Raw genomic sequence first — 18,486 nt, forward strand, 5'->3', positions numbered from 1 at the left:
TGAGCACCTGATGCGGACACCCCGCTTCTCCATTTCTATTTCTGACTTCAGCCACATCTAAAATGAAGTGATTTTATAAAAAATATAATTTGCTCAATTTCTGTGTTATAAATTGTATTCTTTACAGGTTTAAATAAATTCTGACCGTTCTATCAAAAGCCAGCTCATGATGTTTCTGATCTGACATAATCATTTTCTATTTTTTATCCATACGCACATGCAGTTGTAGAAATACTAACACAGGTAAAATTAATTATACAATTATCAGATGCGAAACCAATTTTATGATGGATTTCTTTTTTTCTAACAATATGCATATTCAGTTGTAGGAATACAAATATATGTAAAATTAATTATAAATTTAATCAAATGCAAAATCAATTTTATAATAGATTTCTATTAAAAAAAAAAAAATCCATGTGATTTTATTGCCAAGTTCAGCCTTCTATACTAATTTGAATGATTTTTGGATTTTTAAAAATATGCATGTGCAGTTGTGGGAATACAAACATTTGTAACATTAACAATAAAGTTAATCATATGCAAAATCAGTTTTTATAAAGGATATCTGTAGAAAATGAAGATAAATTTAAAAAATGTTATTGTCATTTTAATAATCGCTTAAGTCTAGCCTTCTGGTCTGACGTACTAATTTGAATTATTTTGTTATGTCTAACCATAAAGCATACGCAGTTGTAGGAATACGAACATACATAAAATGATCAAATCAATCACATGCTAAATCAATTTCTGTCTAAAATAAAGAATTTTTTTTTTGTCTGATTGATCGTCGTTTTAGTAATCGTCGATTATTAAAGTCTAGCCTCGAGCTTACTGCTGACTGTGAACGTATCCAGTGCAGACGGCCTCAAGTTGTTGCGATGTCGGCTGCTTCCAGTGTAGACACAGACGTGTTTGAATAGACCCTTGGTTTGTTCACGCCATCGTGAAACGTTCCCATCTACTACTTCCAACAAATCCTCTGAGCAGCCATCTACTTCACCTTCCTACTTTAGTTTTTCTACACCGATTTGATAGTGAAACATCTGTATAATACATTCACAAGGTAGACAGCTGGCAGGGTTGGGTGTCAGGTGTCTGGCAGTATTGTTCAGACACGTGTGCAACACACGAGTGCCACACGTGCCTCTACCCCGAGTCTCGTGCGCAATCTCGCACGACTCGAACTCCTTTCTCCATTTGGCTGCCGAATGCTCTCCATCCGGGCAGGGAATTCTGGAGCACTTTTCATCTGTGGCTTCTTTTGTTTTATTCTTCATCCTCTGTCTCTGTCAGAAGAACATGTACTGGTTGTCGATGGCTCTCTTGCGCCCCCTGTTGGGAGGCTCCAGCTCGTAGTCAGAGTCCCGGTTCGACAGTAGGGGCGGCAGTGGGTTGGGGTGGCGGAGCAGGTTTCTGCGGCCCACCGACTCGCTCCGGCGCAGGGGGACAGGAACGGGGCGTTCTGGAAACGACAGGGGCATGTGGTGCTGGAGCTCTGCTAATGCTGACGACTGGGTCGTGGAGGGGCTGGAGTGAGGGCAGGAATCCGGACTACAGTGAGCCAGACTCGGCTCCGAGCTCCAGCGAGAGAAGGGCACCAATAACGGAGAGCCAAGAGCCGAACTCTGACCTAGAAAAAAAAATTAACGCAAAAGCAAATCAGCATATTAGAATGATTTCTGAAGGATCATGTGACAGTGAAGACTCTCTGCATCACAGGAAGAAATTACATCTTAAAATATATTCAAATAGAAAACAGTTATTTGAAATTGTAATAATATTTCACAATATTACAGTTTTTACTGAATGTTTATCAAATAAATCCAGCCTTGGTGAGCAGAAGAGACTTCTTTCATAAACAACGACCCCAAACTTTTTGTATTCTTACAATTATGTCCATTAATAGAAATTATTATGGATAGAAATCATGAACTATTTTAAATCTACCTGAAAATAAACCTCAATAACCATATTATACTCCCTATATCCCATAGAGGGCAATGTCTTCACAATCACAACCTCTACAAGTATCACAGTCTGTTTGAAGTATATAGATGTAGTAAAATATGTATATATATATATATATATATATATATAATATATATATATATATATATAATATATATATATATAAAAAAATAGTATTGGGCTTTATGTGTATGTGTGTGTGCTTGACTGCGTTATTACAGCTTGTGAGGGAGGGACTGCAGGAAACAGAAACTTGATGGCAGGTAAGTCTGAAGTCATAGTGTCTGCAGTTCTGATGATATGCTATTCATGTATGGATGACTGTGTGTTTGAGAGAGTGCATGTTTCCTTATGTCAAGTCTCACAGACCTACTGAAACCACAAAGCACAAGAGGAAAATGGATCCTGTCAAGCTCTCTCTCTCTGTGTGCGTGTGAGAGAGAGACAAGAAAGAACCTGCATGCATGTTTTTAGCTTCTTGAACATTCCAGATCAATAACTGCTACATAATATACTATTTTTATTATATACAGTTCTACATTATATTTTAAATGTGCAGTGCTAAACAGTGTATGATCACATAAACTAAATTGATTATCCTTTTTTAATGTGGTTTAGAAACAAAATCCCAAATTATTTATTGCCAAGTGATAAATGTGTGAAAAATTGGTGACCAAATCAAACAGTTACTCGCCATTATGACCTGCAAAATCACATGGTTTACATCAGACTGTGAAAATGGCTGAGAAGTGATTCAAATCAAGTCGTCTACTACGAAAACATCTGTTGTGACTTAAGTAATATTTTTTTTGCATGTGCAAAAGGGTGTTTAAAGGACTTTTCCCCTCCAAACCTCATTTTGTGGCATTCGTGTGTTATATTGCTTAAATTAGGCCATCAGAACGAAAGTAAAAGCAGCAAAATCACAATGTGTCCCTGTGTTTTTTTTTCACAAGTGAAGTTTCACACAAATTTCTCATTCATCTTGTGTGTGCAATTGCTGAGAATGATCCATTAATCTGCTCTATTGTCATAATTATGCAAAGTATCATTAAAATAGGGTCAAATATGCATTGTTAATAAAAACAATGCAAAACACAATCTCACCTGTGTGAGTGGGGTTTACCCGCACATAACTGGCCAACATAACTTCACACGCGGCGCCGCACTCCAGCGGGATCGGACAGTTGCGGAAGTGACTCAGCATGTCCATGACTGATGGGAAACGCAGGTGCTGCACACGACACTGACCCCATTCAGTTAAAGATAGACGCAAATGCTGCAAAGGAAGAAAAACAGTGGAAAATGCAATATAAATACAGACATGAACAGAAAGATGTGCAACAGTAACTTCTTATTAAGCACCAATATAAAGATCTGATATACTTGATACTTTTACAATAATTTTAACAAATAACTATTTTAACAATAATTATTTTTATGTAATGACTAATACTGATATGATGGCCAATCTTTTTATTTATTTATTTATTTTAAATAAAATGGTATTCAAACAATATAAAGCACAGTATAAAAAGAGACTTTTAATGCTTTTAAAACCATCAGTTTTAGCAGCCTAAACATGGCACCAATAAAATAAACTATTATGAAAAAATTAATATATATAATATATATAAATGATTAATAAAAAAATAAGAAATATCTATTTGGTTACTACTGATATGATGGCCAATCTTGAACATTTACATGGTTGTGTCCTTTTTTCGTAATTGTTTTCTTTATATATAGAATATTAATAAATCAATAGAATACAGACATGAACAGAAAGATGTGCAACAGTCATTGTGATGTGATGTTATATATATATATACACAGTACAGACCAAAAGTTTGGAAACATTACTATTTTTAATGTTTTTGAAAGAAGTTTCTTCTGCTCATCAAGCCTGCATTTATTTGATCAAAAATACAGAAAAAACAGTAATATTGTGAAATATTATTACAACTTAAAGTAATAGTTTTCTATTTGAATATACTTTAAAAAAATAATTTATTCCTGTGATGCAAAGCTGAATTTTCAGCATCATTACTCCAGCCTTCAGTGTCACATGTAACATCCAGTCATATCACATGATCATTTAGAAATCATTCTAATATTCTGATTTATTATGAGTGTTGGAAACAGTTCTGTTGTCTAATATATTTGATGAATAAAAGGTTAAAAAAGAACTGCATTTATTCAAAATAAATTCTAATAAAAATTTCTAATAATATATTTTCTTTACTATCACTTTTTATCAATTTAAACACATCCTTGCTGAATAAAAGTACTGATTTTATTTAAAAAAAAGAAAGAAAAAAAAATTACTGACCCCAGATTACTGACCAGTAGTGTATATTGTTATTACAAAATATTTATATTTTAAAAACATAGCTTCTTTTTTTTTTTTACTTTTTTTTTTTACTTTTTATTCATCAAAGTATCCTAAAAAAGTATCACATGTTCTGAAAAAAATATTAAGCAGCAGAACCGTTTCCAACTTTGATAATGAATCATCATATTAGAATGATTTCTAAAGGATCATGTGATGATGATCCTAAAATTCAGCTTTGCATCACAGAAATAAATGATAATTTAAAGTATAATAAATTTAAAAACAATTATTTTAAATTGTAATATTATATCACAATATTACATTTTTTTTCTGTATTTTTGATCAAATAAATGCAGGCTTGATGAGCAGAAGAAATTTCTTTCAAAAACATTAAAAATAGTAATGTTTCCAAACTTTTGGTCTGTACTGTATGTGTGTGTGTGTATGTATATGCACAGTATATATTTTATATTCGAGACCAGAATGTCACCGTTTTCACCCATTTTGTCATGATTTTTTATTATTACCATTATAGTAATTATATATATATATATATATATATATATATATATATATATATATATAGTATCATTTATTATAACAGTTTATTAATATAAAATATATAAATCATTTCAAATCATATAAATTAATAATAAAGAATAAACTGGTCACTGATATTGTATAATCCCTAATGAAAAGACTGAAATGTTTTTGTCATTCATGACAATGAGGATGATGATGATGATGATGATTAGGCCTCATTACCTTTGCTCTGCCCTGGTAGTTAAACGTGAGGACGTAGTCTCCTCTCCGTGTCTCACTCTGTCTCACTAGGAAGTTCCCATGACCGCTGACCCCGGCATGCTGTACAAGGTAGGCAGCCCGCACACGTGATATGGGCCCATGGAACCATGGGTAAGAGGACAGGAAGTGATCCGTTTTATCGTAGGCGTGCTCTGCGAGTCCAAAACCCAGAGAGCCTGCGGAGACACACACACACACACACAAACACAAACACACACACACACACACACACACACACACACACACACACACACACACACACACACACACACACAAGACAGAAAGTTTACAGACATTAGAGCAGTGGATTACTGTGCAAAATAGTTTAATCGCATCTATTTAATAAGAAATACATATGCTATAGTGGAAATCTATAGAAAATGTAACTGTTTCAAAAGTATAACCGAAACATATGAACAATAAAGATGCCATTACATCAAAATTGACAGTTTTCTGTCCTGTTTACACAAATGTCTCTTTATGAGCTGAATTCGTAGTTATTTTAGAGTAGTTGCATTAATCTACATATTGATAAGTGAGAGAGCATAAGCGTGTGTGTGTGTGTGTACGTGACTCACCCTGGCCGCTGGGCTCTGTGCTCTCTCTGCGAGCTGCGTTGAGCGAGTCGCTAACAGGAAACGGTTCTCCATCCACACTATCTGACCTGGAATCACACACACACACACTCTCGTAAACATTTATGAACTTCTTTAACATCAGAATGAAGTGGTCACAGAATGTCACGCAGTCAATAACATCACATCACATATGCCAAGTACATTTCATTGTTTTAATAAAATAAATTGTTAATTATTATTATTTCACATTTTGAATTCAATTTCATGCAAAATGTCTTTAAATAATCAAAACAGGGATTTTAAAAGTTAATTTTGGTTTATTTGTAATTTTGGAAATGGAAGATCAAGATCAATGCATTGCATTGTGGGATACATTTTTATCTGTAGTAGTATACTCAGTTGTATACTAAACAACTTAGCAAATGTAGTAGGACATTCATATATTTCTTGCAAAAACACAATTTTGATGCTGCTTTTACTATGCATATTATAGAAATATTGTGTGTGTGTTGTGTATATATAGAGATATATATATATATATATATATATATAGATATATATATATATATATATTAATTATAAATAAAGTTACAATATAATATTTATAATTAAAATATTAGATAATATAATCATATAATGAAAATATTAACTGAAAATATAACATTTAAATTAAAAGGTTAATAATTCATAAATAAATAAAAGAATAAAAAAATAGTAAAACTGGGAGAAAATTGTGACTAATTAAAGATAGATAAATAAATAAATAAATAGGAATGGAATGAATACAAGAAAAAACTGGGTCAAGAGGAGAGCAGATCTTATTGGATGAGAATTAGAAATACAGACGTCGCTTTGAAACCTATAGGGACGAAATGAAGGAAAGGTCAGAGGAAGAGAGCAGAAGCAAGACGCAGGGAGGGGAGGGGCGTTTGGGGAAGTTGTGGGAGAAAGCAGCACAAAAGCTTTTGGTTCGAGTCAGGAAATGTGTTGTGTAATTCTTGGACAAGCAAAAACCCTATTGTATATGATGCTCTTATGTCAAGATGAACGCATACACACAGGGTGGACCGAAAAAAAGGTTAAAAAAGACAGCAAACGATAAAGAGAAAAAAAGAGAGAGAGAAGGGGGCATGGAGAGAAAGGAGGCCATGAGATGTGCTGAGTCGAGTTCTTGAGATTCTTAGTAATCAGAAAAACAGGAAGACCTCACTCTCGTTCTCTCTCTCTCTTCCTAAAACTCACATTGATATATTCACACAGGCTTGAGTTCTCAGTACCCTCACACCAATAAAAGGAAATGAAACAGATGCGTGCACACACACAAACACACATTTTGTGAAAGACATAGCATATGCAGAACACACAGATGGTGTGTGCCGACATGTCTGCAAGCAAACAAATCAACCAACATCTAAATTAAGACTTTTAAAAATACTAAAATATGTGGGAACCCAGACGATGTGCATTTCTTTAGCAGTAGCACTAAGTTTAGTTTTGTTAAAATAGAGCTGTTTTATTCTGTGTGTGTGTGTGTGAGAGAGAGAGAGTGTATGTATGTGTGTAAAAGAGGAACTGAGTGGGTTTTCTTAGTAGGGGAATGTCAGGAACGTTTGCAGATGTCTGGAATCTTTAAGTTTAGTTCAAACGCAGAAAGCACCGCTCTCACCTGCTGGTGATGCATTCTCTGAGCTCTGTGGTCCAAGAGCTGACCTGCTGCTCATTATCAGCCTCAAATAAAAAACTACCCGGATGACCGGTAACCTGAGCGCAGAACAGAGGAAAAAATCAAACACATGAACCAACAAAAGAAAATAAAAGATTTGGAAATGACCTTGACATTTGGTGAGGGATTAATAAAAAATTTATTATTCATAACAAATACAGTGTCTGACCGAGTTTAATGTTAATTGACAGATTTTTGATTATTTTGTTTATTATCTGCATCATGTTTTAAAATATTTTAGGTGAATTTGAAGATAGATTAGAAAAAAAGCTAAAATAAAATATTATATATATATATATATATATATATTATATATATATATATATATATATATATATATATATATAAAGTAAGCAACAGCAAATTTCATGTTGATTCAAATATTAAACAAATTAAATAAAAAATGATATATATTCTATGAAGTAATAATTATCATTATTATAATCCCATTTATTTAAATATATAAACCTATTACTAAAATGTATAAATCCCCCAAAAATTTGATTTATACATTTTAGTAAAAGGTTTTTATAGTCTCTCAATTATAAAGAGGCCATAAAAGCTTTTATTTATACATTATACATATATACATTCCAAAACACTACTATTCCATATATTTGCTTAATTATTATAAAGTCAAAAAAGCTTTTATTTACATATATAACACTTTTATTTAAATACATACATTTAAAATTACTATTCCAAATTCTATTAGGCCATAAAAACTGCATGCATAGTAATTCTAAATAATGTATAGTTTTATATAGAGAAAAGTATGTTGCACCACACAACAGCATTATATTGGCCATCAGCCACTGCTCTCTAGATATCGGCAGAGACCAAAGGAAAACCCATTTTGGTCAACCACTAATCATGACAGCGGGTTCCAAAAATGTGAGACAAGTTAAAATTGTTCTATTTTGCATTTTTCTATTTATTAATTATTGTATTATGAAACCTGATGATCATGTTCTCAAGCATAATTTGAGTTGTTTCAGAGACCTTCAACAAAAGTAGTGAAAAATAGTGAAATATTTCTTATTTATTTTTACATTATTAAGTCTATAAAGAAGGCCCTACAACCTTGTTGATTCCATGTATAAATATAAAAAGGAAAATGCTTTCAATGTGGTTTTAAACTTTTGGATGTTTTAAATAGTTGCATAATTATATGTAAATGTAACAAAATTGAATGAACAATGATTTATTGCATGCAATATTTACTAAAAGCTGCACTAAAATCATCATGAAAACAGGACGTACCTATACACAATCTTAAAATGGTCTAATATCAACCAAATAAATTAGCCTGGTAAATATATAAGTTTATCAATAAAATGAACCAGTGTGTAATTCATGAGTTTTTGTCTTTGTTCACCTTTAAGACAAATGTGTTCATATTGTCTGGCATCTCTAGGCGATTACAGCGTCGAATCTCTTGGATGTCCGAACAGGGTACAGTGAGCTTTGGCGTTTTGTAGTCCTAAAACATAAACAGCACAACAACTTAATAATGTCCTTAATTCCATTTATATAAATTCAATAACCTTCTTTGTCATTTATATTGTGCTTGCATATTGTCTTTATACTTTTACTACTACTTGTAAATGCATTCAATTGTTGTACGTTAGCAACGTTTTTCCTTGAAAAAGTTTCTCCTCTTTGTAAATGCATGAAACCTGCTACTAAACTTAGAGCAGATTTCCACAAAACCAACTCTGACACTGCATTATAAGAACGAGGAGAATTATTACTCAAGAACTGATCGCTACTGCTTATATTAGTTTCATTTGTGAGATAAAAGTGTCTGTAAAATAAATTCAAATGTCAAATTTGACATTGAGCAATAAACTGTGAATTAAATGGAAGCCCGTTTTCAACACTGAATAAAATAAAAGAAGTAATTGCAATTTTTATCTCACAATTTTGACTTTTTTCTTCACTAAACAGGGGTTTGTATCTCACTTTTTTTCCTTCCAGAAAACGCAGAACTGAAAGATAAGTCAGAATTCTGAGTTTACATCTCGCAATTCTAACTTTTTCTCTGAATTCTAAGTTTACATCTCGCAATTCTAACTTTTTCTCTGAATTCTAAGTTTACATCTCGCAATTCTAACTTTTTCTCTGAATTCTGAGTTTACATCTATCAGTTCTAACCTTTTCTCTGAATTCTGAGTTTGCATCTTGCAATTCTGTTTTTTCTTTCCTGTGGCTCTGTTTCTGTGACTTTTTATATAAAAAAAATGAATTGTGGGATAAAAAGTTGCAATTGACTTTTTATTTTTTACCCCGTGGTGGAAACAAGCTTTCATAGATGTGGACTCTCCTACTAACACAAAACCAAACAAGCTTCTTTATAAATAAATAAAATATAATGATGCAACACTCAGATATACAATCTGACACACAACAACTATTCATTGATGATAAAACTGACATTTCTAGAGCATGACACACTCCATGAATGTAGTCCAGTGTGGGTTTGAGCAGAGAGGGGGAAAACCGAGGGGGATGATTTTCTTTTTCTACTGGGATTAACTAAGAATGTTCATCTGGAAATTAAGAGAGAATAGATCTATGACCTGTGATCTGAAACCTTCGACCTACGCCCACACACACACACACACACACACACACACACACACACACACACACACACACACACACACACACACACACACACCAAATCTCCTTGGGAAAAAATGAGAGCGGATTCCGGGAAGTTGTGAGAGTTGCAAATGAATCCGGATGCTCGGAGCTGCAGGAATTTCCAGAGTGTATGCCGTCAGTTCTGACACATCAAAGATTTGGGAATGAAGAAGCTCTTTCTCGCTCAAACGAAATCTGTCATTTTGAGTGAGTCAGACTGAATCATGGCTTAAAATAGCTTCAAATGCACAGGCTCATGCCAGATCAACGGTGCTGTAATATTACAATCTTTCCTCTTTGAACTGCAGTCAACTCTCACACAGAAGAGAGCAGAAAACACCACCGACTCATTCACATCCGCATACAAACAAGCACACTTCTGCACGAATTCCAGTGGAACAAGAAGTGATTAAAGGATTAAACACCACACACACACACACGGTAAAACAGATGATTGGTTTCTCTTCTCAAATGCATGAAACGTGCTTGTTCAGCGATTCCTATAACACATTGTAAAATATCTAGGCCTATACTTATGGCTGCATATACATATGTTTATGAACAAAAAATATATGAAATCTAGCATAAATATGGTATAAACAATGATTTAAAAATGACTGCAAATAAAAGATGACTGAAACTGGTATTTGATTTAAACTTGTGTACATAAGGATGAACAAAAGATCATTTAAAGTAGTATATGAATAGTAGTATAGCTACAAAAAACTAGCTTACCATTATAAACAAAAGATTATTAAAAATAGATATATACGATTACAAATAAGATGAATGAAACTAGTAAACAAACAAAAGTACGTTGGTGACACTGCTGACACACATATTATTTTTTCCACTCAATAATGTCGTAATAATGAGACGTTATGTCGCTAAAACTTAATTTTTTTCTCGAATTAACGAGATGTTATCTCATTAAAACAACATTTTTTTCTCGCAATAATGAGTTGTTTTGTCATTATAATGATGTTTTTTCTTGTTATCGAAGATTTATGGTTATATTAAGTGAGCAAGCTAAGCGATTGTTTGTTGCCACAGTCCTAAGATAAATGAGGATCTGAAGTGGATAATAGAAATTCACGGTTTTTATTGTTGCGGCATGTTTATTAGGATGAATCTCCAATCTGTCTACAATACAATGCTATCCAATATTTGCACTCTGGTCTTGGAATATTTCTTTACTTGATTCTCTACTTAGAAATAAAGAGAAATGACAAACGGTTTGATATTATTATAATTATTATTATTATTTTGTTTTGTTTGAGAAACGGAAAAAATAAAACTAAGCTAGATTTTTCATATTTTTTGTTTGTGGGTAAAAAAAGTACGATTATGCTTTAATATTTGTTGTGTGGGTGGCCCTGAAATGCCACTTTTCAACCCAGCCTATCTTTTGTTGGTCCCATAACGCAGAATAAGAGTTCATCTGATGTAGAGCTCTGCACATAACGCTTCTTTATATTGTTTGGCTGTTGCATAGGCTACAAATCTTGCAAATATCTACATCTCATAGAGCGCAAAATTGGCGTGATGACTTGCATTGTGATAACAGTGGAAAGAAATGTAAACGTAAACGTCTGCTTTATTTTGTGTACACCCACAATAACATCAAGTGCTTTATGCACATCCCGTGCACAGAATGATGCACTTGAAGCAACATGGAGTCACAGCGTGCAGCACTCCGCATAAAAAAGATCAAAGCACAAAGGGAAGAGATATTGAAGTGTATATCGCATGGCAGTATCGGAGCCGATACCGATACTGAGTATCGGACCGGTGCATCCCTAATACATGTAAAAAAAAAAAAAAAAAAAAAAAACACCTGTTTAGACTAGTACACATGCTGTTACAAACAAAAGGCGATTAAAACTAGTTGATTTAAACTTGTATATTTATGACCGCAAACAAAAGATGAATTAAACTAATATCCATATGATATTTTGTTTAAACAAAACAGTTTAATCTATGCATATGGTTGCAAACAAAAGGCAATTAAACAGTCCCTCCAGGATTTTGCGATCACCGAATTTATCGCAAACTCCACAATTTTCGCAAAAGATCACAAATTTTCGTAATTGGCACAAATTTTCAGCAGAAATTGGGCTTAGAAGCCTGACGTCATCACAATGAACATTTAGTCAAAGAAAAGCCTTGAGTTCTCGATTTACAAGAGCTACATTGGATAAACCAACTGAAAGCGGAACGAATTTGTGCTACTAGTTTGTGCTACACAGCGCAGACTGCTTATCTGCTCGAGCCGGAGCCGCGGGCTGATCTCGATCACGTGACACCGCTATACACAGCGCTGGGAGATACAATGAAGAAAGCAGTCGAATTTGCCACAGAATCAATAACATCTCTGTGAAATCTTGTGAGAAGCTTTCAAATTTAGCAAAGAATTCTGTTAAAGCTGATATCAGAACAATCGCCACTGATGTGAAAACCAGGAAAAACATTGTTCAATAAACACAAATTACCATGGATTTAACAGCAAAACTACAGGAACAACTTGTGGCAGAAATGGTCTAATGTTTGAGTGATTTTAAATGCTTCACACAACTTTTCCCAGCACTTCAAAGCTTTAAGTATTACCGAATTTGAAAGTTATTTTTAATGTGACGATATTTGTTCATCCTTAATAGGTTTCCCCCATGTATAAAACTAAAAGTTTTATAATGTAGTAAAGCAAACACTTATTTAAAAATAAAAAAGATATTAAATGACCACTGGTAGATGGCTGCAGAGAAGTACTTATAGGCAATTTCCACTCCCTAATATAGCCTATATATTTTTGTATTCATTAAATTATATTTAGAAATTATGAATGACAGTAATAAAAGTACATTTTATCAGATCTAATATATTTATTACATTTGTAAGACGTCTGCTAAAGATCTGGGAAACATCTGCTGTGTACTCTGATAAAGGTCTCAGAAGCAGTTTCACATGCATTCTAATAAATGTCTATTTGACATCTGACAGGAAACATCTTAGAGACGTACTGAAGATGAACAAGCACTCTTAAAAATACATCTTGCATATGTAAATGCAGACATTAAATAGACATCTCTGAGATGTACATGTGGGATTAGGGTGAGTGCTTTACTGTCAGGTGCTGGTGCCACCTTCTGTAGAACTTAATGGCACTAGTGCTGGTGTCCTCAAACGTTAGTCTGGAGACCTACAGTGGTTCTTGAGGTCAGAAAAGTCATAACAGTGTTAGAAGAATGTTGTCTGTGGTATATTTTCACTGCAAAACAATAAGAAATGTTGCAAATATCACCACAAAATCTGAGAAAAGCCGCAGCAAAATCAGTCATTTTGATCGCAAAAATCACACAAAAAAAAAATCGTGAAATCCTGGAGGGACTGATTAAAACCAATATATATATATATTCGTGAACAAAAGAATTTAAACTAGTATGCGTAAGGTTACAAACAAAAGATGATTAAAACTAGGGCTGCAACAAATTATTATTTTGATAATCGATTCATCTAACGATTATTACAATGATTAATCGACTAATCACTGATTATTTCACCAATTAATCGGTAGGCTCAGCTATTACAATTAACACACACACACAGTTAAAATACTGAGTTACACATATTCTAACTAGTGGTCAACTGATATATCGCCATGGCCGATATATCGGTCGATATTTGGCATTTTTCAAATATCGGCATCGGACGATACGTTTTTCTGCTTGGCCGATGTGTTCAAGGTGGGACTTTTATTTTGACGGCGCTGAGAAAGGCAGCGCCTGAGTGCAGTCAGCGCACACACAGCTCACATTCTCTCTCTTGTTTGCTGCCGTCGTAAACAGCTCTGTCTAATACGGATAGAAGTCTGTCTAATAATCAGATAGAATGGTTAAAGGAATTAATGTATACAAAAAGTATTATAACGATTGCTTTTATATTATTAGCAATAGAAAGGCAAACATTATAATACTTTCTCGCTTGCCGTCAGCATTAAGCAAAAACGCATTTATATTATTTTTGCATTCACAAATAAAATTCATTAGCTAGCTCCACACTGGACAACTGCTTTATAGCAGAAAATCAAGTTGTAATTCCAACTGAAAGCATGATTGACACTGTGAGACTTTATTTTTCATATTTAATGTAAACCTGCGTGCTTTTCAATCAGTCTACTGTATAAAGCACTATATAAATAAACATGACGTGACTGGACTGCCCATTGCAAACTGCTATGATCAGATGCTTTCTTAACTGCTGTTTTCTCACTGCAGTCATATTTGTTGTGTGTTTATTTCGTTACTGAGAGGAAAGCACACACCACATATTTACATATTCAGCCTGGTTCCTCCAAAGGTTTTTTCTCCATTTCTGTCATTGATGGAGTTTTGGTTCCTTGCCACAGTCGCCTTTGGCTTGCTTAGTTGGGGACGCTTGACTGATTGCACAGACACTATCAGAAGAGAGCTGAACTGAGTGATGACATCACTGAATCATCAATGAACTGACTATAGCTGAAAAATTACTCTTTGTTATTGTCTTCTTGCATTATTGACAAACTATTTTCCTGTTTGAGAAAATCAGTATTGTATAAAGCGCTATACAAATAAAGGTGACTTGACTTGACTAGAGTAATTTAACTATGTTCACTCAAATACCTTCAGTGGTACTGTGTCAGAAAATCTTACATTTAAAAATATATTTAGTAGTTTAGTGCACCTAAGCACTTTTTCTTTTGCTTTACTGTTGTTTAGGTATGAGTAACTTAAGCAAACTGAAGTTACAATCTAGCTTCTCCAAAACAGTTGTGAAGTGACTTCCAGAACTGCTGCCAGCAGTGTGTGGAAAATCATGATGGTTTTTAAACCAAAGTGCAAAATACTAAGAAATCCATATTGGCTTGATTAATATGACCATATTTGTTTCAATTTTTTTGCGAGGCTGTGTAGAATGTTGTTTATTTATTTTCTGACAGTCTGAGTCTGAAGTGCATTTCCTGCAACTCTGAGTCTAGCTAACTTTAGTTTTAATAGTAATACAGAATAACAGTAGGCTGTCCATGTGGAAATGGATGAGTAAGGCCAACATCACAGTCTATCTGTTGTGTGTGTGTGTATATATATATACAACAAATAGACTGTGATGCCATGAAAATCCTTATATATAATGCATAAGGATTACATGGCTCATCCTCATATTAAAAAGTTTCATTTCAACTAACAGATGTTCTCTGGTGTTACCGCATAAAACACGGTTTAATTGTGCATGTGTTGTGTATGAGTGCAATTTAAAATGCCACAACAAACAGCCACACCATTCATCTGAATAACTCCACTTCCTAATTGTTACTTTTGCTTTTGCTCACATTCTCAGAACAACCTTTCAAAATGAGTCACGTAATGAAATTGGCAATAACAATTGGAAAGGAATCTAGAAACGACATGATGCAGAAAGCACAAAATAATGACAGTAGGAAGATATATATACACACACATATTTTAAAAACATAAAAAAATTATATATATATATATATATATATATATATATATATATATATATATATATATATATATATATATATATATATATATATATATATATATATATATAAATATACACACACATTAAAAAAAAATTATAAGTCAAGTCACCTTTATTTGTACACTCTAAAAAACACTGCTGGGTAAATATAGGACAGAACACATGTTGGGTTAAATTTACCCAGCAAATTGGGTTGTTTATTTAACCCAGCGTAATGGGTTGATTTAACCCAACTAATGGTTCAATTCATTTTTACTATAATAAGCTTCTAGCTTATTTTTTACTTCAGATATTAAATAATGTTTACAGATTAACCTAAATCATCTAAACTTTTGTAAAATACTCCACACAACCACTGGTTTGCATGATAACTTTTTTTTTTTTTTTTTTTTTTAGGCCTATATCATTTAAACTCTAAAAAATGCTGGGTTGTTTCAACAACTGGGTTGGTTAAACATTTAATAAAAAAATTTAACCCAACAGTTGGGTTAGTCCATATTTGACCCAAAGTTGGGTTGATACAACCCAGCATTTTTAAGCGTGTACAGTATTGTTTAGCCTACAGTATATCGTTAATACGTAGGCTATACATATTGCCTATATTTAAACTCATTTAACAAACATTATGAGTAAAAATTAAATATTTAATGGGAATACTCTGGAATTTGTGCTCTGCATTTCACCCATCCAAGTGCACACACACCCGAACAGTGGGCACCCATTTTTGTCGTGGTGCCCAGGGAGCAGCTGGGGTTTCTGTGCCTTGCTCAAAGGTCTCACCTCAGTCGTAGTATTGAGGGTGGAAGAGAGCTCTGGATATTCACTCCCCCACCTACAATCCCTGCCAGTTCAGAGATTTGAACCCGCAACCTTTGGGTTACAAATCGATTAGAGGCCATTCACATGTGGCGTTTAAAAAAACCAGGCTCGTTCTCCATGAAGACGAAGGAGCTTCAGTCAAGGATAAATGGATTTCCAGCACTTGCTTTAACTCTGCTACTAGATATATTTAGGGAGATGAGAAATAATAATAATAAAAAAACCTGTACAGCTATGATCAACTGTTCGTCAATCTTGGCAGAGCTTTTGATCTCTATTTGAGTGTCTACATTTAAAATAACACGCTTGAGCGTGCAAAAAATGTGACGTGAAGCTCCTATGTGTTCGGTGTGCGTGAGAACGGTTTACTTTCACTGACAGTCCCACATGCGCTGCAGAGACCCGCAAAGACGTGGTGGATGTTTCACAGACAAAGACCAGGTATGTTTGTGTGCCTGTGCATTTGTGTGATCATGTTTGTTCTACATTGCATTTATAAGAGCAGTTAGGGACATCACATGAATGGATCTCTATATAATTACTGTATTTCCTCCAGATTTTTCTATAACCAGCAGATGGCAGAATTCTTCCCCAACACTTAGATCAATATTTGAGCATCATTAAAGGTGCTGTATGTAGGATTGACACCGAGTGGTTGAACTAGGTATTGCAGTCCAAATTCAAAATATTGTAGAGGCCCCTTACACCTGGACAACCCCCCTCAGACTCAGAACACACAGATACAAATGAAATGAAATGAAAAATACCAACATTAACCAATCCACCAAACTACGAATCAAAAAAAATGCACTGTGTTTTCCGCCAATTGGGTAAACTGCCAGTGGGTGGGTTTCACAAACCAAAACAACAACAGACATTCCGGCCAAACGCACATTTTCAAAGGAGAATAACTGACTCCAGATTGCTTTTCAGATAAAAAAGTATGTTAAGTTTCTTAAATATCTGCAAACATATTGTGGTATTTTTATGCTTTAGTCAAAAACTTACATACAGCACCTTTAAAGTGTTTTTTTTTTTTTTTTTCATAAAAATGTAGTATTTCAAATGCATGCTAATGGTGTAGCTGACAAATTTTAAGGTAAATGGATAAAAAGTACTTCATATCCCCCTAAACACAGCATAATCTGTATTGAAATGAATTTCAATAAACAAAAATATTGTTAAAAGTCACATTATTTGTAGTTTGTCACATGTAGTAGACCATTTGTGTGCCATAGGTAATAGGAGGATTTCCACCCGGCTACCACCGCAAGTATATTTCAAACCTGTGGGAAGCACTGATATATATTATATATACAGAATATTATATCAATGCTCTTCAGTGGTGTTGACAGCTAGAATGTCTTTTAGCATATAACATTTTCTTTCACATCTAAGTTCCCCACCTTTTAAAATACACACTCACACATTTGTACATAAATGCATGCTGTGCTAAAGACTGATCCTTTCCATGGTCAGAATGGTTTGCACATGGTTTTCACTGGCTTTATTTTTACACTCCTTCATTTATTTACCTCCCTCTCCCTCCCTGCGCGCTGCTAAAACAGTGTGTCAATCACTCTGACCTTTACTGCTGCTCTCGAAAGCCCCACCACAGCTTTACACAGTACTGAGAAAATACACATGAAAGAAAGAAACAGAGATAGAGAGAGAGGGAGAAGCGCAGATGAAAATAAAGTGAGCAAGTTTCCTGTGTCATACAAAACCTCCAGATGATGGACAAATATCTTGCTTTTCTTTAAAAAAGGGATGTTTTCGTTAATCTGAAACAGCTGGAAAACCACTCGTCATCCACCACTAGCTGTGTTAAAATGCTATTTGCTTGTTGCATTAAATGCACTGCAGAAAAGAAAAAAACTAAGTGCATTAATGCATTTAGCAAAAGAGTTCATTTTTTCTTGCTTTTTAATTCAATCTCTCTCCCAGCTTGATCAGTTTATCTGTAGCTGCAGATTCAAAAACACTCTCTCGCCAGTAATAATAGCATGTTAAGAAAATGCACTGGCCCTTACATTATATAAAAATATTTACTGGCTTAATCACAAAAA

General features: G+C 33.9%; 1 protein-coding gene across 1 annotated transcript in view; it reads right to left on the reverse strand.

The window, feature by feature from the left end:
• Window positions 1–18,486, reverse strand: part of LOC109103150 (SH2B adapter protein 3-like) — a 41,482-nt gene that overhangs the window by 154 nt on the left and 22,842 nt on the right. The window contains exons 3-8 of the mRNA XM_042752653.1: window positions 8,790–8,894; window positions 7,355–7,449; window positions 5,689–5,774; window positions 5,072–5,286; window positions 3,079–3,250; window positions 1–1,633 (exon numbers count right to left, since the gene is read on the reverse strand). The exon at window positions 1–1,633 is cut by the window's left edge and continues 154 nt beyond it. Of these exons, the coding sequence (XP_042608587.1) occupies window positions 1,293–1,633; window positions 3,079–3,250; window positions 5,072–5,286; window positions 5,689–5,774; window positions 7,355–7,449; window positions 8,790–8,894 (1,014 nt within the window). The 3' untranslated portion in view covers window positions 1–1,292. The remainder of the gene's footprint in view (window positions 1,634–3,078; window positions 3,251–5,071; window positions 5,287–5,688; window positions 5,775–7,354; window positions 7,450–8,789; window positions 8,895–18,486) is intronic.

This window comes from Cyprinus carpio, chromosome A5 (genome assembly GCF_018340385.1).
Source record: "Cyprinus carpio isolate SPL01 chromosome A5, ASM1834038v1, whole genome shotgun sequence".
Lineage (NCBI taxonomy): Eukaryota > Metazoa > Chordata > Actinopteri > Cypriniformes > Cyprinidae > Cyprinus > Cyprinus carpio.